Source organism: Chionomys nivalis, chromosome 5 (assembly GCF_950005125.1).
Source record: "Chionomys nivalis chromosome 5, mChiNiv1.1, whole genome shotgun sequence".
NCBI lineage: Eukaryota > Metazoa > Chordata > Mammalia > Rodentia > Cricetidae > Chionomys > Chionomys nivalis.
The window spans coordinates 23,924,500-23,946,012 of NC_080090.1; the positions used below are offsets into that span (position 1 = coordinate 23,924,500).

At 40.8% G+C, this 21,513-nt stretch overlaps 1 protein-coding gene across 2 annotated transcripts; it reads left to right on the forward strand.

Annotated features, from left to right (window-relative positions):
* The first annotated feature begins 466 nt into the window (after positions 1-466).
* Positions 467-20,775, forward strand: Uhmk1 (U2AF homology motif kinase 1). 2 transcript variants are annotated; one of them, XM_057769606.1, is made up of 8 exons: positions 467-876; positions 2,539-2,831; positions 3,429-3,620; positions 6,584-6,678; positions 8,318-8,394; positions 8,523-8,621; positions 10,215-10,303; positions 14,117-20,775. In XM_057769606.1, the coding sequence occupies exons 1-8, from the start codon at positions 609-611 to the stop codon at positions 14,261-14,263; spliced, it is 1,260 nt and encodes a 419-aa protein (XP_057625589.1). In that variant the 5' UTR covers positions 467-608; the 3' UTR covers positions 14,264-20,775. The 2 variants fall into 2 exon arrangements, with proteins under 2 accessions (XP_057625589.1, XP_057625590.1); XM_057769607.1 differs by lacking the exon at positions 10,215-10,303 and having other exon boundaries at positions 14,117-14,258.
* The last annotated feature ends 738 nt before the right edge of the window (positions 20,776-21,513 follow it).

The window sequence follows — 21,513 nt, forward strand, 5'->3', positions numbered from 1 at the left end:
GTGACTAAGAGTATATACTGTTCTTCCCGAGGATGGAGGTTCAGTTCCCATGACCCAAACAGGGCAGCTCACAAACACCTGTATCTCCAGCACCAGAGATGATATCTTCTGCCTTCTCGCACACATGTGGCATAACACACACAAACTTATAAATCCCAATGTAATAAATCTTCACAAATAAAATAAATAAAACCAAAAAAATATTGACGTATGTGTTGCTGGGTACTGGACCCACGGCCTTCCTTGTGTATGCTAGGCAAGCACTCGACTACTGCACTACACTCCCAGGACAAATAATTAAGTTTAGTATCTCACAGTCATTTTTTGCGAAACAAATTAGCTTCCCCCCCCATTCCCCGTGGAGGCCCCGCCCCTTCTAGGCCCGCCTCCTTCAGCCTCTAGGATTGGCTTTTCACCCACTTCCGGCAGTTGGGCCTGAGCGCACTCCCGCTTCCGGTGTCATGGCGGCCTGAGGTGCCGGGAGTCGGTACGGGCTCTGCGAGCCCCTCCCTGCGGAGCGGCGGGTCCGGGCGGGGATGTGACGGCGGGAGCCGCGGGCCTGCCTGGCGCGTCGTGTCGGCTCGCGTGTCCTCGCCCCAGCCCGCACCATGGCGGGGTCCGGCTGCGCCTGGGGCGCCGAGCCGCCGCGCTTCCTGGAGGCCTTCGGGCGGCTGTGGCAAGTACAGAGCCGCCTGGGCAGCGGCTCGTCGGCCTCGGTGTATCGGGTGCGCTGCTGCGGCAACCCGGGCTCGCCCCCCGGAGCCCTCAAGCAGTTCCTGCCTCCGGGAACCACCGGGGCTGCGGCGTCGGCCGCCGAGTATGGTTTCCGCAAAGAGAGGGCAGCGCTGGAGCAGTTGCAGGGCCACAGGAACATCGGTAAATGTGGCCGTCTCCCGTCTCTTGCCTAGGTCCCGCTCCCAGCATACCTGTCCTCAGCGCCGCCCTCGCCCCTCCGGCCCTTGGTCCTTTTAGGTGGGAGGAGAGGATTGGGCCTCACTGGTTATCGCCCGATGCAGGTCCCTTTTCCCTCCGCCTTTCCTTTGCAGCGCTCTGAGGTGTGGTGGAGGTGATTATCACATAGCAGTGCTTCGGTTTTCAGTCTATACTTAGTAGCATAGAGAAATGCCTTCGGCAGCGAAAGGCATTCCTTTGCTAGGTTGTTATGTCTTGAGTGGAAATATTTGTATCTTTTCCTTCCAATAGAAAATGGAAAATATTCTAGGGCTGTGGCATCCAGTGACATCAGTGACAGCTTATGACATACTAGCAACTCAGATGCTACATATTTAGTGTGGATTTGGGAGAGGGGATAAAGTATTACCTAGAAATTATGGAAGAGTGAAATTTAGGAGCTCTGCTTTTGCTCCAGTAAGACTTTCGTGACTCAGATATTCAGAAGGCAAGCTTGTATTGGTTATACATCGTGGTATACAGAATCCATGTATAAATTGAAGCCCTTTTTATAATACATCTTTGTTGGCAGAAGAATTTTCGGATACTTGTGTTTTTCTTTCGTTAAGCTTGCTAACTGGAGTATCACCATAACCTTGATGTTTGTCAGGGAAAATTCGTGCAAGCCTCCGTACTTGTTGATTCCCTGCGAGATTACATTAAAATGTTATCTGCAATGTCTTGATTTATTTATTCACTATTTAAGATATGAATGAACCAATCAATTTGTTTTTAAGGGTTACTTAATATTATGGTTTTTACTTTAAATAATTTTTTCTTGACATCTTAAGTGCATATTCACCCACTACTGCCATATACAGTATTTTATTTTATTTAAATAACCCCACTGTCCAAAGAGTTTACTCACTGGAAAATAGTGGAAGTTTCTTGCTGATCATAGTTATCCTTATCTGGGAGCAAGAGGTAGAGTAGCTCAGCTGTTCTTGCAGAGGACCCGAGGTTGGTTCCAAGTCTTGCTAGAGATTTGGGGGCATACTGCCTCAGTGGTCACATGACACTGGGGAAATGCTTGAGGACAATTCCATTGGGAGTTTAAAAGAAAAACCCCAGGGAAGGCAAGCTGAAATCCCAACAGCTGCTCTGAGGAGGAGAAAATGAAAATAAAAGAAGAAGCCATGTTGCCAGTGGCGAGCCAGTGTGGGGGCCAGCCGTGTTTGGTAGGGAGATGGGGTGGTCACACAACCACAAGGCCTGGAGGTCCCTTTAAGAAAGTGATTGAGAAAAGCATGGTTTGTTTTGCAAGAGACTGGGCCAGGGGCTGGAATTCTGGGGAAATAAATATCTCATGAAAGGACTAATATACCTCCTACCTCTTTAGCATGGCTAGGGCTAGACCCTTAGACCGTCATCGACCCACCAACTGGATTAGCTCTTAAGGGGGTAAATAAGGTCTACCTAGAGGGAAATTCCATTGTTTTACTATAATAGTAGCTCTCACATGCATGTGCGCGTGCAAACACACACACACACATAATAATTAGATTTTATATAGAAGAGTTAACTACTTTGGTAGTGAGTTACTATGAATTTGACATTTAAAGTACTGTAATTTTTTTCTTTTTGTAGTGACTTTATATGGAGTCTTTACCATACACTTACCTCCAAATGTGCCATCACGCTGTCTGTTGCTTGAACTCCTGGATGTCAGTGTTTCGGAATTGCTTTTATATTCCAGTCACCAGGGTTGCTCCATGTGGATGATACAGCATTGTGCCAGAGATGTTCTGGAGGCCCTTGCTTTCCTTCACCACGAGGGCTATGTCCACGCAGACCTCAAACCACGAAACATTCTGTGGAGTGCAGAGAATGAATGCTTTAAGCTTATTGACTTTGGACTTAGCTTCAAAGAAGGCAATCAGGTAAGATTCTTTTCTTCTCCATTATGGTTTAAACTCTGATGATCCAAGCCAAATGTTTTTAATAACAGTGGCAGTTTAGAGACTAAAGGGACACTTGCAAAGTACCGCGGTGCTTCTGAGAGAAATTAAAAGAACTTCAGTGATGCTCTGTGAAACAAGGACATAAATTTGGGTCAGGTAGAAGGAGTTTGTAAGTCTCTGAAAGCTCAGAAATTAATAAGCTTGCTTAACCCACATAGAAAGCTTTCGGTCTGTCAGCATTAGGGTGTTGGGACTCTAATTCATGACTGATAGCAGATGTGACAATTCAGGCAAATCCCTATTTCTCTATGATTTATCGGGGTTTTGCAGAGGGTCTTTATCATAATAGGTAAGAGACTGTCTTTAAAAAAAACAACTTGTTTTTGAGCAACTGTATGGAATGCATGCAGCTTTTCTGTGCTAACCTCCCTTAAAAGGAGCTGAAGAATCATGGTAGATGAGGACTAGAGCTTATGGTGTTGGTTTTGTCGGTCGCTGCTGTGCCTTTGAAGAATGATAGAGAAGGATGGAAAGTGAGAGCCTTCTTATTGCTGCAGTGTGTCTTCATCTTCGTAGGATGTAAAGTATATTCAGACAGACGGGTATCGAGCTCCAGAAGCAGAACTGCAAAATTGCTTGGCCCAGGCTGGCCTGCAGAGTGATACAGAATGTACCTCAGCTGTTGATCTGTGGAGCCTCGGAATCATTTTACTGGAAATGTTCTCAGGAATGAAACTGAAACATACAGTCAGATCTCAGGAATGGAAGGTAAAGTGCACGAGGGTTTTGCTTTGGGGTCTTCATCAGTTTAGTAATTTGCTTTATGATGTTTTCTTTGTTTTTGGTCAGAGAATCTGATTGCCTCCTCTCCTTCATGTTCTCTATGTACTTCAGTGCCTCTTCTTATTCCTACAGCTTCAGATGCACTGACTTGCTGCCTCGCAGCTGTTCATCTAGGTCCTGGGGTATAGTAAGCATTTGCTGAAATGTCTGAATGCATTTTCCCAAACTGGCAAAAGAAATTCCCTGATCATGGTGGCACACGCCTTTTGTCCCAGTACTGGGGAGGCAGAGACAGGTGGATCTCTGTGAGTTAGAGGCTAGCCTGGTCTACAGAGCTAGTTCTAGGACAACCAGGGCTCTAAACCTTGTCTTTTTTTCTTTTAAATATTTATTTATTACGTATACAATATTCTGTCTGTGTGTATGCCTGAAGGCAGAAGAGGGCACCAGACCCCATTACAGATGGTTGTGAGCCACCATGTGGTTGCTGGGAATTGAACTCAGGACCTTTGGAAGAGCAGGCAATGCTCTTAACCTCTGAGCCATCTCTCCAGCCCCCTAAACCTTGTCTTGAACACCCCTCCACCCCAAAAAAGAAATTTCCTTTGTTGATCAAGTTAGTTATCTTAGCTTCAGAAGTATTACTAGCAAAATTATAGGTATTAATTTAAATAATAATCTTTTTATAATGCTTTACAGTTAAAAGGTACTTTATAGCACAATCTTGTTAACTTTTCTGAACAGTCCTATTGGCTGCTAGAGTTGTATAATATAGCTGGTTCCAGGTCATGTGCTAGCTTCTTTTTCTAGAAGCTTTCCATAGCACCATAGTACTTTGTATTTGTTACTGTTCCATAGGCTATTATACATTCTGCACTGCCTAGTTAGCCTGTGTGACTGGTATAGCGATTACTGCTTTTGTTGTTTCTGCAGGAGCATGGTTTTAAATTCCAAACCTCAGACATAAAATGAACTTTTTTTTTTTTTTTTTTTTTTTTTTTTTGGTTTTTCAAGACAGGGTTTCTCTGTAGCTTTTGGAACCTGTCCTGGAACTAGCTCTTGTAGAACAGGCTGACCTCGAACTCACAGAGATCCGCCTGCCTCTACCTCCCGAGTGCTGGGATTAAAGGCGTGCGCCACCACCGCCCGGCTGAAATGAACTTTTGTATGTCTCTAAGTTAGGAATTCATCTAATTAGTTTTCCAGATGTATTGTGATGTTTTATTATGATGATGTTCTCAGTATCTCTGTATGTAATACTTTGACATTATCGTTGAATCTGGTTTTAAGCAATAAGTATTTGAAATTAAGTATTTTAATAATAAATGTCTAGCTGCCAGGCAGTGGTGGTGCATGTCTTTAATCCTAGCACCCAGGAGGCAGAGGCAAACGGTTTTTTGAGTTCATGGCCAACCTGGTCTACAGAGCGGGTTCCAGGACAGTCAAGGCTACACAGAGAAATGCTGTCCTGAAACAGCATAAACAAACAAACATCTAACAAATAGTAGGTGGCCATTATAATATAGTTTCATTTGTGCTAAACCATAGTCACTGATTTCTGGTTTAGTGATTCTTGGAAAGAATACACTAACTCTCTAGTGGGATTACCTTAAATTTATTATTGGCCCAAAAAATGCCATGTATGGGCATAAAACCAATGTTATTTTCTTTGTATTAATGATATTTCCCAATAGCTAACAAGCCAAGTGTTCTTTAGTGTCTATCTGAATATGGGTCAGCCATTTAAATTAGCTTAGACTGTGTTCAGGCCCTTTGAACTGTATCTAGTTGGCCCAGAGCACGTCAGAGATAAGTCACACTCAAATTTCTGTGTGAAATTTGGAGGCATGACATATACTAATGGAATCTCAAATGTATGTCTCTCTAGGTATAGTGTCATAATCTGTTTTATCACCTTCTGCAGAGGCAAAATTCCAAGCTTGTGTGAGCATAGATTCTGAAGCTCAACTATATATTACTTTCACCTCTTACTAAGTTATTTGGGTTCATTAAACCTTTTACTTTCCTGTAATGTAAGAAGACTATGAATATAATGTCTTATAAGTGTACTAAAACTAAAAAAGAAATGTTGGCATAGTTTTTCAGCATAGTGTGTGGTCCATGGAAAGTAACCAGTAGACCCTAGTTATTGTGGATGTCTGAATGTTTGTTATTTACACAGTTGTGCATTCTGAGTTAGTATAGTACTCGCTGCATATTGTTAGTTACATTTTTATATCTAGTGGAAATATTTATTTTGGATCACAGTTTCAGAGGTATTGGTCCATGCTGTCAGGAAGAGTGTAGCAATGTGGCAGGCAGTTTGCATTCTGGTGGCTAGGAAGCCGAGAGGGGGCATTCTAGTGCCTGGTTGGCTGTCTCCCTTTTTCCTTAATTCTGTACTCAAGCACGTCAGATAGTGCCACCTACATGCTGTGTAGGCCTTCTCCCTTCAGTTAATCTCTGGACATACACTATCAGGTGTACCCAAGAAGTATACCTTACCAGTGTCTTCAGTGATTCTAAATTGACATTGAAGATTAACCATCACAGTACTCAAGGAGCAAGTGCTATCTATCGTCTACAAATGGAATGTGGGTAATGTAACGAAGGCAACATTCTCATGCTTCCTCCTTTTTCTCAGTGACAGTTTATTTCACCTGAATACTAACAAAGACTCATCATTAGGCACTACAACCCACCTATTACAGCCATTCATAAAATTTCATCTCAGTGTGATTTCTTGAGTTTTGAAGATGTTAATAGTGCCAGGTATTGTATTAATTAGTGCCTCTAGAAATTCACTGTAATGCAGTCTCCTCCATTAAGATTATAAGTTCTTGGAAGAGGTATCGCATGTTACTCATGGAATAGTGCCCACATGGCTACTGCTCACTAAATGTGAGCTGAGATGAATAACCTAAGGAAAACTTTTATTCCTCTTTTAGGCAAACAGTTCTGCTATTATTGATCATATATTTGCCAGTAAAGCAGTGGTGAATGCCGCAATTCCAGCCTATCACCTCAGAGACCTTATCAAAAGGTATGTTAGACATAGTATAACTTGCTTCTCAGACTTTACCAGTTAAAGTTTTTTTTTTTTCCTTTTTAAATTTATATTTGTGCTACTGATTTAATCCCTGCATTCCAGGACAGTAGCAGGAGAGTCTCTTTGAGTTCAAGGCCAGCCTGGTCTACAAAGAGAGTTCCAGGCCGGCCAGCCAGAGCTACTTAGTGAGACCTTGTCTCAAAGCAGAGCAATTAAGATAGCCTTTCTAGTTATATAAGTGTCATTCTTCTGCTGTTTTTATGTAATGTTAAAGAAAAGCCAGGCATGATGGTGCATGTCTGTAATCCCAGTGTTTGGGAGGTGGAGGCAGGAGAGCTGTAGTTTGAGGCTGCCTTAAACTACACGTGAGACATTGTCTCATAACCACAAACAAGAGGGAAAAAGGTGTGTTTTTTCCCTTTCCTGCAATCTGACTCTTCTTCCTTGGTTTTGTTCTAATAAATCTTACTTATCCTCTGTCTATCTTCCTGTCTTCCCCCATTTTAATTATTTGAATTCTTTTCCCAATATTTTTTTCTCACTGGAATTTTCCATGACAGTGTCTTGGCTGCTTATTTTAGGAAATCCTAGTTTCTGGGTTACTCTAGCTCTTAGGATTTCCCAGAGACTCATTTATATTTACCTGGTATAGTGCAGTAGTCCCTTGTAGTTTAATCTGCTTTTTTAAAATTGGCTTGCTGGGGGCTGGAGAGATGGCTCAGAGGTTAAGAGCATTGCCTGCTCTTCCAAAGGTCCTGAGTTCAATTCCCAGCAATCACATGGTGGCTCACAACCATCTGTAATGCAGTCTGGTGCCCTCTTCTGCCTTCAGGCATACACACAGACAGATTATTGTATACATAATAAATAAATATATAAAATAAAATAATTGGCTTGCTACACTTCCCCTACACACTTCCCAGTGATATCTGTTTGGCCTGTTGTTTTGTTCTCCTGCCTTATTTTCTTTTGTTATTCTCTACTTTTTTTTTTTTTTTTTTTTGGTTTTTCAAAACAGGGTTTCTCTGTGGTTTTGGAGCCTGTCCTGGAACTAGCTCTTGTAGACCAGGCTGGCCTCGAACTCACAGAGATCCGCCTGCCTCTGCCTCCCGAGTGCTGGGATTAAAGGCGTGCGCCACCACCGCCCAGCTATTCTCTACTTTCTTATAAATGAATGCCTATACTGTGTATTACTACTATCAATAGTCTGTTTCTGGTATTATTGCCTATAAATTTTTACATAAAATTGTTTTAAGATTAGGAGAATTTGGCAAGATTCAATAACGCCACTACTATCTTCTGGTTTTTGTTTTTGCTTTTTGTTTGCCTGGTTTTTTTTTTTTTTGTGCTATCTTAAACATTTGTCTAGCCCCTGCCCCACTGTGCTATAGCGTGTGCATCACTTTCCTGTTTCATTTTTTAGTCAGAAACATTAAATCATAGCATGATACTATGTCAGAAATGTTTCATGTTTTGTTACTCAGGTGATCTTTCTATTCTCCACGGGGAAATGATTCAGTAATCAGCGAGAATAAAGGAGGTGCTGAGATGAACACTGAGTTTGTTTTGTTTTTCTGATAGTTTTACTTTCAGAAGATCTGGCAGTAATCGTAATGACTTTGTTGTGTTTCAGCATGCTTCATGATGACCCAAGCAGAAGGATTCCTGCTGAGATGGCATTGTGCAGCCCATTCTTTAGCATTCCTTTTGGTAAGTTGTGTCTGTCATTATGTCCCCTCCCTGGTCTTTTGGCAATTATCTGTATATATTCTCAGGTTCCTTATTTGATCAGGTCCTCAATTTATTACATTTAACCATATTGTCATGAACCTTCACAGCCCCTCATATTGAAGATCTGGTGATGCTTCCAACTCCAGTGCTCAGACTCCTCAATGTGCTGGATGATGATTATCTTAAAAATGAAGATGAATATGAAGGTTAGTGCTTCCCAAATTTTACTGTAGTGTTTCTTACACACACACAGTATGACCAATGTCTGTATAATCTGAATTTTATTCATAAGAGTCTTCTGTTTTTTTCTAAACACAAAATTTAAACAGGCCATTGAACTCTGTGATGTCTAAAATATTTGTGCTTTTTAGATTCATAAAGTCATTTGGACTCTGACATTTTACTTTACCAAATTAATATTTACCCATAAGATTGTCTCTGATCTGTTTTCTGTCCCTCCTCTGTGCTTTCATTTCTGTTCTCTCTCTCTCTCTCTCTCTCTCTCTGCACCTTTTAACAGCCTTTTCATTCAGACACATGGGATTATTTCTTGTTTTTAATACAAGAGAAACACATACAAATGACAACAGAAAAAGGGTGCTCAGCCTAGCTTGAGTGATCAGTGAGGGCTTTCACTGCAGTGGTTACAGCTGAGCTCAATGATTAGTTACCTAAAAGGTGAGTGGTAGGAAGAAGTAACATCAAGTAGAAAGTGTGCCATGTTCAGGGAGCAGCAGCTTGGCATGATTGTATCTTAACTTACTTGTGGAAAACATTTAAAATTGTAACAGTAGCCAGTGTGCACATACCTAACAGGCTTGATGACTGTGATTAAGAATTGGATTGTAGCACCCTTGGAAGAATGCATAGTAGGCACCCAATAAACATTTATGGTAGAAAGGAGTGAGTTTACGTCAGTTCAATCCAAATTGCTGTCTTTGTTGCTGGGCACAGAAACAGCAAAAACTATAGGGAATAGGAAAAGAAATTTTTGATTACACTGCTTAAAAGAATTTATGTTAGACCCTTAGGAAAGACAACCTGATAATTGTAACAATATTGCAAGTTTATGTCAGTTTTGACCTAGCAATGGTATTTCTAGAATATCAGCTGCAAGAAATAATGAAGTGAAATGAATTGTAAATAGTATTGTCTACAATATCAAGAAGTTTTGAAATAGTTGAGTAGTCATCAGTTGGGAGACGTTGGGTAATTTCTTGAGTATAGTAAACTGTCCAAAAGTACATAGTCATAAAACCAAATGAGAATATTTCATTTAATAATATGGAAAACTGTCCAGAGAGGTGGGTCAGCAGTCACATGGCAGCTCACAGTAATCTTATAACTCCAGTTCCAGAAGATCCAATGCCCTCTTTGTCCTCAGGGGCTCTGCAGCCACATGTTGCACATGTATATCTGCAGTTAAAACACTTAAATACACTAAATTAAGTAATAAGTTAAAATAAATATAAAATCTAGAAAACTACAAAGATATACTTAAGAAATACTAAAGTGGAAATTGTTCCTTAAACTACATAAAATTATATTTGCTTGTGTAACTGATAACACTCTGGCAGATACAGTAGTAACTTCATGGTGCTGGTTGACTTTAACAGGAAAAACAGAATGACAGTTGGGAAGTTTAAAACATTAAATATAGACTATTAAATTGTTAATGCTCTGACTTTATATATTTTAAGCTTTTTTCCTAAGGTAAGGAAAATAGCTTCCCTACTTAGCTATGTGTCCCTGCATCCTCATGTGGTAACTGGCCTGCTGTTGTGCGGTTCTCTCACCAGATATTGTAGAAGAAGTCAAAGAGGAGTGTCAGAAATACGGACCAGTGGTTTCTCTGCTTGTTCCTAAGGAAAATCCTGGCAGAGGACAAGTAAGCCATTTTTTATAATTGCAGAATTATTTGGAGACTATTAAAATTGTGTGTTAGATGGGTTCTGTGGGAAGGTGTACAGAATTTTTTTCAGTATAGGTTATAATTACTTTCTTAGGCTTTTTACCCATCTAGAAATTTTGCAGTATATTTGACTTTTGTAGTCACTTAAACTCTGCTTTTAAAAAATGTACTTTTGAGCCATTGTAGACAGTGACACAAGCTGAATTGTGTGTTCATTTCGATTATGTTTAATTAGAGAGCTAATTGGTTCAGTTTTGTTCATATTAAGTACACTTGAAAAACCAGTTGGATTAGGTTCTGACTGCAATAAAAATGATTAGTGATCATTTAAAGAAAAACAGCATTGCTGGGTGGAGACTCATGCCTGAGCGGTGTCTCAGTTGGACCAGCCTGTGATGGTCCATATGTCCTCAGTCAGATGTCTGGGTGAAAACTATGATCACATTATTTTTATTAGAAGGTCTCTCTCTAATAAATCACATGAAAAAAAGGATAAGAACATGCAAATGCTTTGTTTATGTTATTTTTACTTTTGGAGAAACAGAACATTACTCTAGTACATTTCAGGTCTCTCTCCTACTCGCTATTAACATTCAAGGCATCTCACTTTGAGGGAACTGCCCTGTAGAGCGTAGGCTGTGCTGCAGCAGCCCTTGCCTATCCCGACCGTCTCCCACTGGACATGTTCATCTGGAGTGGTGCCACCACTTGACTATGTACTCTACCAAATCCTCCTGTTCCAGCATCCTGAGTGCTAGAATTACAGGCACATGCCACCACCATGCTGCTGATTGAAGATAATATCTTATAGCTCATTGGCCATTTGGAAATGCTTTTATTTCAATTAATGACATATATTAGAGATGAGGTCTCTGAATAGCTGACAAGTATATTTTATCTAACTTTTTATTTTCATTTTCGTGTGTGTTTGTGTGCGTGCGTGTTTGTACATTTAGAGGCCTAAGTCTGATTTTGGGAATCATTCCCCATTTCTTTTCCTCTTTATTGTGACAGTGTCTCTCCGTTAAACCCAGAGCTTGCGAATATGGCTAGTCTTGTTAGACTGGCTTATTCCAGGGATTTCCTGGCTCTCTGCCTTCTGAGGATGAAATTAAGACAAAGCAGCATGGCTGCCTGTCATTTTACATATGTTCATTATTGGTTAATCTTTGCTTTGTCTTCAAGAGCACTGCATATCTTAGACATAGTTATATTGAAGGAGCAAAATTAGTACCACCTTTCCACTTTCCAACATATATAAACTTAGAAAATTCTATCAGAGGTCCAAATTCTTTAGGTATAAATTTATACATCAGCTGTGTGGTGGTGGCGCGCACCTTTAATCCCAGCACTCAGGAGGCAGAGGCAGGAGGATCTTTGTGAGTTCGAGGCCAACCTGGTCTACAAGAGTTAGTTCCAGGACAGGCACCAAAGCTACAGAGAAACCCTGTCTCAAAAATACAAATATGTATACACACACACACACACACACACACACACACATCATGCTTAACAGAATACTCGCATGAGATGGAATGACTAATCATAGGTCGCCTAGGAATATTCCATAAAAGATTGGGTATTAGGGGCTGAGGATATGGCACAGAGGGGAAAGGACTTGTTGTCCAAGCATGAAGACCCATTTACATCACTAATATCAATGTAAAAAGCCAAGTGTGTTGTCATGTACCTACAGTTCCAGCACTGAGGAACCAAAGACAGGAGAATTCCTGGGGTTTTTTGGGCATCCATTCTAGCTAGACAGTGAGAAATAAGTCATTTAAAAAAAAAAAAGATGGAAAAGTGATTGAGGAAGACACCTATCCTCAGCCTCTGGCCTGCACCTGCACCCCTGTGCACACGCACAGAGACAGACACACACACACACGTATACACATGCATGCATGTGAAGCTGTATTATTAGAAATGTTTTTTTATACTCCATGGAAGCGAACTTGGCTTTTTTTTCTTTTTCTTTTTTTTTTTTAATGAGAGAAGGGTTCCTGTGCAGGGAGAGGTGAAAACTGGGAATGTGCCTGAATTTGTAGGTGAATTAGTGTGAAAGCACAGAAGAACGTGTATAGAAGAGTTAGGCATGGTGGCACATGCCTATCATCCCAGCATTTGAGAAGCAGAGGCAGAAGCAGAAAAACAAGTTGAAAGGTTTCTTGCTACATAAAATATGTTTAGGCCAGCTTGGGTGACTTGGGACCCTGTCTGAACCTAACTGGAAGGTGAGGATCCATTTTCACATTGCTTTCAAAGGTCTCTGAATTTCTTTTTTGTTTGCTTGCTTGCTTTCCTTTTTTTCTTTCTTTTTTCCTTCTTTCCTTCCTTTTTTCCTTCCTTTGTCCTTTCCTCCCTCTTTTCTTCCCTCCCTCCCTCAGTGTTCTCTCTCTCTCTCTCTCTCTCTCTCTCTCTCTCTCTCTCTCTCTCTCTCTCTCTCTCTCTCTTTTCAAGGCAGGGTTTTGGAGCCTGCCCTGGAACTTACTCTGTAAACCAAGCTGACTCACAGAGTTCTGCCTGTCTCTGCCTCCGGAGTGCTGGAATTAAAGGCATGCACCACCATCGCCAGGTGGTAATTCTTGACATAATGAATAAGTGACAGAGAGAGCAGAGAGGCAGTTCTTGAATCTAATTCATTTTCTGATGTGTGGGATAACTGAGAACAAGTCGTTCCAAATCATTCCCATTCCCTGCCCTTTTGCTTAGGGCAGCAAAGAGAATGTCCATGGTTCCTTGTTCCAGTCTCTACTTTGGGGAAGGATTCAGATGCTCCAGGAAAGGAAATCACTGGGTTTGAACTTCTTTATTATAGTTTCAGTCTGTAGTTTGTACAAATATTTTGACAGGCATAGTTGCTAGTAGCTTTGTTCAGATATTTTCCTACCACGTATTTCTACGAGTGTAGATTTCTTTATTGTGGTGTTAGTTTCTCTCTGGGCTCTACATCCTTACCTGGCTCTGTCATCTACTACTTCTTACTCCTGTGAGTTTCACTAAAACTCGTATGCTTTTTCACCTAACTTGTCTTTGATAGCTCTTAAGAATTTGATGAATTGAGCTGAGTTCTAAGGAAGTGTTTTAACCTACTATAAAGTGTGCTCAGTGGATTATCAGCATTGCCATCAGAGCTTGTTAAGAAATGTGCCGAAGCAGACACAGGCAGGTAGGATGACTTGGGGTAGAGGTTTCTGTGGGTAGGCTAGATGGCCTAAGTTCAATTGCAGGATCCTATAAGATGGCAGGAGAGAACTGTCTCCTGAAAGTTATCCTCTGACTCACACACACACAGAATTAATTTCTAAAAAAATTACAGACACTGAAGCTACACTTTGAACTAATAGAAGCAAAATCTGTATTTTAACAAAATCCCCAAGTGATACACAGTTGTGTCATTTAATAATAGGAAATAGTATGAGAAATGTATCTCTGTGATTTTGTTGTGCAAACTGATACACAGCACACTTATGCTTACATGATAGAGCCTACAAAACACCTAGACTGCATGTAGTCTGTTGTTGCTGACCTACAAACCTGGGATATTACTCTCTTGAATACTGTAGGCAGCTGTGATACACAGGTAAACACTGGTGTAAATGCCAGAAAGGTACAGTAAAATACCAGGCAATATGAATTTCCAACTCACTTATGATCTTAGAGGACCAGTGTCTCACATGTCTTTAATTAATGTTTTTCTGTGTCATGTAACTGGGTAGACATGAAAGTACTGATCGAAATCTGAACTCACTGCTGTGAAATGATGCTGTCTTCTCTAACCTTCCACAGGTCTTTGTTGAGTACGCAAACGCTGGGGATTCCAAAGCTGCTCAGAAATTGCTGACTGGGAGGATGTTTGATGGAAAGTTTGTTGTGGCTACATTCTACCCGCTGAGTGCCTACAAGAGGGGATACCTGTATCAAACCTTGCTTTAATTAGTAACCTAAGGACTATTTCCCGTTTCTCCTCTTCCATTTTTTGGATTACTATATTCCACAGCTGAATGCAGGAGCACCCCTTTACCCATTTTAAAGGGTACCTTGTACATTTATTTAATCCTACTAATGTGCAGCCATTGCCCAAACAGTGACTGCATTACAAACATTGGCATTGAGTAGGACAAGACCTCTCAGCTATACATTGAGGGGGTTAGAGCACCCATGTGGGCACCCTTAACTTGTGCAGTAGGGCAGGTGCTGCTCTTTAGTATGTAACCTAAAGAGATGTCATTTCATGTGATGATGAAGCAATGATGAGTAATTTGTCATAGTGAATATTATTAACAAATTTGTTAGGGTTGGTGACATCACAGATTATTTGTTTGTATTGTCAGGTGTATCTCATTGTTATTCTAGCTGGCACTGGATGCTCTAATAATGTTAAGTCATTGTCAAGCAGCAGTTACCTACCGTGTTCTTAACAATGAGTTGTGAATTTTTCTAAGGGAGTACTGTAGAACTTAATATTCCTCTGAAGAAACTGCAGTGAGCCTATCAACATTTTTAAAATTACTATTAAGGCTTTTACAATAGAAAGCTGATGCTTGATCTTGCACAATTTTTATGTCTAGTATGTGTGCTTGAGTGGGTGTGCAGGTGTGAAAGAATAGAGAAATTGGAGTCAGTGTACTTTATAGTGTGAGTTTTGTGAGCTAATACAGTCTATAACCATTTCTTCCTGCCTGTTTCACACTTGTGACTTGACAAACAGGTTTCTCGAAAGTTGGTCTGACTGATAGAATGTAAATGACAAAAAGTGCAGAACAAACAGGAGTCTAGACCAGGGTTACACTGAAACTCTTCCGAGTGACTGGAACAAAGAAGGTTTTGTACATGTAAATTATCCCAGTCTTTGGTCTACTTTAGACCCAAGATTAACTCATCTGTTTTGTACTGAACCTCTTGTGATAATTGTAAAATTTCTTCAGATGTAGTTTTTTTTTTTTTTTTTCTGCTGTAATGGGAAATTGAAGTGGATCAGAAAAAAGTTTGTTGTACAGTGAAGGGAAAAGAGAAAAGTGCAAAGAAGGTAGTCATGGATCCTTTCCTCTTCTGTGTCCTCCTTGCTGCCCTGCCACCTTCATCCCTTGTCCCCTTTGCCTCTGTCTGCAGCTGGAGGGCTTTTGACTGTAACGGAGTAAAGAAAGGTTGGGGTATTATGAGGTGGAAGTAGAAAGGAATCAAAACTGAGTTTCTAAAAGCTCTGTAGTGATCTGATGTGTCCTTGATTAGAGGGCACCTGTTCTCATGAGTTTGTGGGCACAGATGGACTGTGACTTGAGGATTGTGAGCGTGGATTCTTCTTATTCTGTAGTGGGTTGCTTTGAAAGCTGTAACTTAGTAAAGCACTGGAAGTACAGAATAACCCACAGACTGTACACCAGTTTGGAATTTTCCCTGTCTCCTTACCTAAATGAAAGTTTTATTTATTTATTTTTCCTTAGGAAAGGGCATGTGTCTTTCCCTGACAGCAGCCTGCTTATATAGTCTTCTCGTGTCTGAGCCATGTAGGCTCCTGAAAGCTCCATTACAATTTGCATTTTAAAGGATGAGTTATTTTACCCTGTTGAAAAATACATTGTCCAACATTTGTTAGTAAAATCAAATTATTCAGAGCTCCCTCTTATGAAGTTAAATTTGTTTTAAGGGGATTACGTCATAGTCTTACATCATGGTCCCCGATATGTTCCTTAGATAGAAGGCTCTTTCAGAATTGATTAGGTGGTTTTCAAATAAGAATTGGAGAGCATGGAATCAGTACTGTGAAGTCCTTCGCTTTCCTAGAGCATAAATATTTACATCAGGGACTGCTTCTGTGGTCACAGGGTACAAGTGAGTTCTTTGGAAGAGCAAGTATGTTGACATATGTTCCCCTGTCTCACAAAAAAGATCCTTGCAAATAAACTGCAGATAGGCTTCCAAGCTCTGTCGGGTGGATGCTGCTAACATTTCTGCACTCAGCCTTCTGTAATCCTCATCAGTGCAAATGTACTCATAAATGTGTGTCGTGTTTGACTCTGTAGACTTACTTCAGACGATGCTAACTTGATTTTGAGGAAACTAAGGAAGTAAATGGTGGGCCCAAGTAAATGTATTGAATTAAATATTTTATATTGAAGCCACAAAATTGAAAACAAAGGCTACCCTCCTATGATTTAAACCATTGTTTGCTAGTTCTTAGCCCATTTACCAAAGAGGACAGCTGCATAGTCTCCCTCCTCTGATACCATGAGGACTTTCTTAAATAGGACCAAATGTTATAAAAGATGCAATTTTCACAATAAATATATGCACAGAAGTCTTAATTCTTTGAAGTTATTAAAAACCTAGAATTCTCTTACCAGGCAAGGTAAAGAGGCAAGGATTCATATTAGCACCTTTCTCTAGGGGCAAATTTTATCTCAGGTAGTTTTTCTTCCCTGTTTTAGTATTTGTGCTTCCGTTCCTCTTGCCTTCCCACTTCCTTCCTTATTCTTCCATGGCACTGCTCTACTGTGCACATTGTCCCAGATCAGGCATAGGAAGTGATTGCCCCCTGGGGGGTTTTGCATTCTCTAGAAGTATTTGGAGGAGGTGGCTAGTAGCCGTGATAAAGCTCTAACACTGTATTTAGAAGAGAATAGTAGTATTGGGCACCCCAGTAAGAGGTTCATTAGCATTGGACGCCCTCCTTCCTTTGCGGCCGTTAGCACAGTGGCTATCTTTGGGAAATCTCCCTTTCTGCTGTCTCCTGAGCTAAGTTTACAGCTGCTTTTAGAATCATATGACTAATATAGTTTTACTCATCTGCCTCTGTTTTCGTTGAGAGAAGCACAGCCTTCTCTTTCATCTATAGCTGCTAAAGAGTGTTGAGATGTTAACCTGCCACCAACCATGCTGCCTCACAGAGAAGTGCAGAAGAATTGCAGGTGTCTTATTACACTGGACTTTCCCTCAAGTACAGGCTTCAGCTGCGGAGTAACTTTAAAGGCAGGTTAGACTCTTCATCAGAAGCTGTTTCATGGCTCTTTTGAATTTGTTGATCAAAGGCAGGTGGCTGACAGTTTGTTATCATTTTTGGTAGTTCTCACTCTGACTTCTTAGGCCTATTGTACATAGCATTGTATTTTTCATCAGTTTTTGAAAATGAGCGTCATCATACCCGATGGTAATTAGAACAGCATAGTGAGTGAGGGAATCAGTCAGGGAGACCCTTGTAGCCGTGTGGTCTACCGACTCTCACTCAAAGGGTACAGGCTAGCGTTTTTTTTTTTCAGGTTAGGGTACAGGTAGGATCACATCGTGACTTTCCATCTGTTGGATGTGTAGCTGGCTCATATGAGCAAGTGCCTTGTGTTTCCTGGTGAATATTAAACCTCATCTGGGCAAAAGCTCCAGGTGACGACTACACTGTCACTTTTCTTGGAATAACTTGGATTGAGTCATGTGAGTTTAGAATTTCCTTGGCTTACTTAAAAAGTATGTATGTGTGAAACTATCCCTACTTGATATATCTCAGCATTGCATGTTGATGGAGAGGTCAGTTCTCCAGCACATCTAATTCTGAGATCTCGTTCCATTTGTTAGGGTTCTTTCCTCAAACCTTATTGCTCCAGCTCTCTCTCTATTTCTTGTAAATTGTGGTCACATACAGACCAGTCCTTGGTCACTGCTAGCTCAAAAGAAATCCTGTTTCTTGAGGTGCTCAGCTTTTCCCTTTCTTTTGAGTAGGGGTCTGTGGTCTTTCCACCTGGTGTCCTAACTTCCTCAAAGAACACCCTGATCTTCAGTCTCTGTCATGTGGAGCTCATCTGGGTGTGTTTGGATTTTTAGATTCTTAATCATGGAGAAACTTGGATATTTTAGTTTTTAGAGTGCCCCCCCCCTCCGCGTTTGTAATGAATTTTGATCCTTTCTTCACCTGATACCACAGGGTGGATCATGATTTTTGTCCTCCCCAAGATGGTGTTCACTATATCTAAAGTTGTCTGGTGACTAGTGCTTCATACCATGACCAGCAGCTGGCAGGTACTAGATATTTAAGAAGGTAAACAATTTAGACTATTTTTGCTATGACTTTAAGAAGAAATGAGATGTCAAAGAAATACATATATGCCAGGGAGCATTTAGAATAAACAGCTTTTTGGCGACAGGGTTTCACAGTGTAGCCTAGACTGGCCTCCAGCTCAGGATCTTCCGGTCTCAGCCTCCCAAGTGCTGCTTATCACAGTGTGCACCATCATGCTCAACTCTTGTAGGAAACTTTATAGATGATCATTAAGGGAATTTTTCAGGATATAAGACAAACACAAAAGTTTACACAAATTTTGTTATCCTGATAAACTATTGATTATCTGTAGCTCAGCACTTTCCCTGTTTCTTGTGCTGCTTATAGGAATGATTGCTTTAAATTTGCTGTATTTGTGCCTTTCAGAGAGTTATAACCAAGGCAGTTGTGTTAACCATTCTAAATGCTGGCATTCCTGGGAACCTCATTAAACAATTGCCTGAGTATTAAACTAGGTAGCTGTCACAACAATGTGAAGAGAAACTGGTGGCTCTTTTGAAGATGGTGTGTGTTTTGTGAACTGAGTTTCTAGTGTTTTAATGAAAAGGCAACAAGGCATGCTCTTACTTGCCTGAGTGACCATTAATCTCTGTTGTGCAAGAGACAGCTTTATTCTACTTCTCTGTATAATGAAAGCAAGTTACATTCTGAGAAGAAAACTGGAATTGTTTGCTTTTTTGTTTGTTTCTTACTGAGCAACTTGTGTAGACAGGCTACTACCACCTGCAGCCACTATTATAAGTGAGTGTACCTCTAGTAATTCTTCAAGATCCTCCATTGGAGGGCTGGAGAGATGGCTGGGGTTAAGAGCACCGACTGCTCTTCTAGAGGACCTGGGTTCAATTCCCAGCATGCACACGGTAGCTCACAACTGTCTAACTCCAGTTCCAGGGAATCCAACACCCTCACCCAGACATGCTTGCAGGCAAAAACAGCAATGCACATAAAATAAAAATAAATAAAATCCTTGGTTGGAATCACTTTCCTTTTCTCTGTCAGCTCCTCTCAGAATCTCTTCAGTTACTTGAATTACATTTACTATGTTATTTTATTAGGTGGGTCACCAGAAGGCTGTCAGAGGTAAGAGTAAGGAAGAGAACGATTAATATGGATAGAGAAAAGAAGAAAGTGACTCACTTAGTGGTGTTAGTTCACATAACTTCCGCATACAGTTCACAGTCTAAAAGTCCAGGTTATTACCTGTAGCATGAAAACATTGCCTTTCGGACACATTCCTCATCCTTGTTCCCCAGCAGATTATCGTCAGGGTTATGAGGCCAGATTAAATGTCCATATTGAGTTTTTCCTAATTTTGTAAAGTATTTGATTCCAGCCCTGGGCATTTGTGCTTTATTACTATTGCAAATTGAGACTCAGAAGGAAGCTGAGGGTCAGCGTCTGTGTCTTCCTTCTGCACAGGAAGTGGTGGCATTAGTATGCACTAACTGCAGAGTTACAGCACCTTGTGAAAAGAAGTGTAAGTACTGTTTATTATTATGTTAAAAACCTTAATCTTTACGTCTGTAATTAGCAGAATATAAAACTGTCACATCTTTTCCATCAGAATTTTATTTTTCATTCTTCATTCTTTTTTTGAAAAATCTTAAAATACTTTAACATTCCTTAATCTCCTTTAAGTAGATTCAGATCTGGGGTAGAAGGCTTTTTTTCCCCTCTTAAAAAGGGCTCTATCTTTTCCATCTTTTTGTCACTCCTAGGAATTCCTTTATTATCAATACCTTTTCATGGTTTCTGAATTCGAGACTATGTCGGCACTGGAGTGATTGGCTCTGAATATGAAAACCTAGTACTGCTTTCCCTTGCAAACATGTTTTGAGCATAGAAGGTCTGGTTAAAAACATGTGAAGGATCACCTAAACCAAAGCCAGTTCTAAGGCGTGTTGGCTCCTGCTGGGCTACCTTCACCTCAGAGGACAGGAGCGTGACAATGCGCGGCGAGGGGCCGTCGCTGACAGTCTACCCCATGTTCCAGTGGTGTGTTGGTCTTGGCACTTCTTGATGCCATGATTCTGTTTTTCATGGTGTTTTACTGCTTGCGAATGGTTGGGCTTTTGTTGTTGTTTGTTTGAACTAAGTGGGACGGACTATAAGTGTAGATAGATGTGTTTTAGTACCAAGGTGTTCTTTTTTCAAATCCCTAAATTTCTGATTTCCATACCCCCCATTCAGACGTCTGTTTTCTTGCTGATAGCAGAGGACTTTATCTCCACCTCCCTATAAAGTGTGAGCACTGTGTTTCAGCGAGCTGCATTGCGGACTTCTGCTGAAAACTCCTCTGTAAACACAATTGCCTTGTTGAGTTTTGTTGTGAACTGACTCACCATGCGATGCACTGTTGATAGCTTCCCGATGTGTGGTGGATAAGAGTGATCAAAATAAAGCTTACGAATAAAAGAAATGCTCTTTTGTTTCTTTTTCTTCTTTTTAATAAGATAGCATTTCATGTAGGTCAGCTGGCCTTCAATTCACTATGTAGCTGAGGCTGGCCTTGAACTCCTGATCCTTCTGCCTCCACCTCAAGTCCTGGGATTACAGGTGAGTGTCATTGCCCTAGTTTTATTTCAGAGGTTTCTGACAGTAATTTTTCCCAGCATGCATAAGACCCTAGGTTTAATTCATTAAAATTTCCCCAGATCTGGACAGATTGTTCAGTGGTTAGAATTTGCTGCTCTCTAGAGGACCCAGATTTGGCTCCCATAATTGTTTATAACTCCATAGCTCCAGTTCCAGGGTGTGTGCTGCCCCCTCCTGGCTACTCTAAGCAGCAGAAACATACACACACCACATATATGTACTCAGGCACACACGCACACACACATGATGGAGTAAATAACTACTTTCCCTGGAAATCATGATGGAGGGAGAGCTGACACTCCACAGGATGTTCTTTGATGCACATGTATGTACAGGCATGTGCACACATGCAACTAAATAAATGCACACAAAAAACTATATGTTTAGTTTTAGTAACTACAGAACCCAAATTAACAATACTAAAGAGTGGATTGCTTTAATCAAGTGATGTTATTTTGCCAATAGTTGTATGTTTATGAGGAGTGAATGAAATAGTGTGATAGTAATGATTCGTGAGAGCATATCAGTGAGGTGGCAGACACAT

Bases quoted from the DNA above. Each gene is read 5' to 3' on its own strand.
- Uhmk1 (XM_057769606.1), top strand. From the start codon at position 609: ATGGCGGGGTCCGGCTGCGCCTGGGGCGCCGAGCCGCCGCGCTTCCTG. The intron at 3,621-6,583 runs GTAAAGTGCACG...TTCCTCTTTTAG, and splicing joins TCAGATCTCAGGAATGGAAG to GCAAACAGTTCTGCTATTAT. The intron at 10,304-14,116 runs GTAAGCCATTTT...AACCTTCCACAG, and splicing joins AAAATCCTGGCAGAGGACAA to GTCTTTGTTGAGTACGCAAA.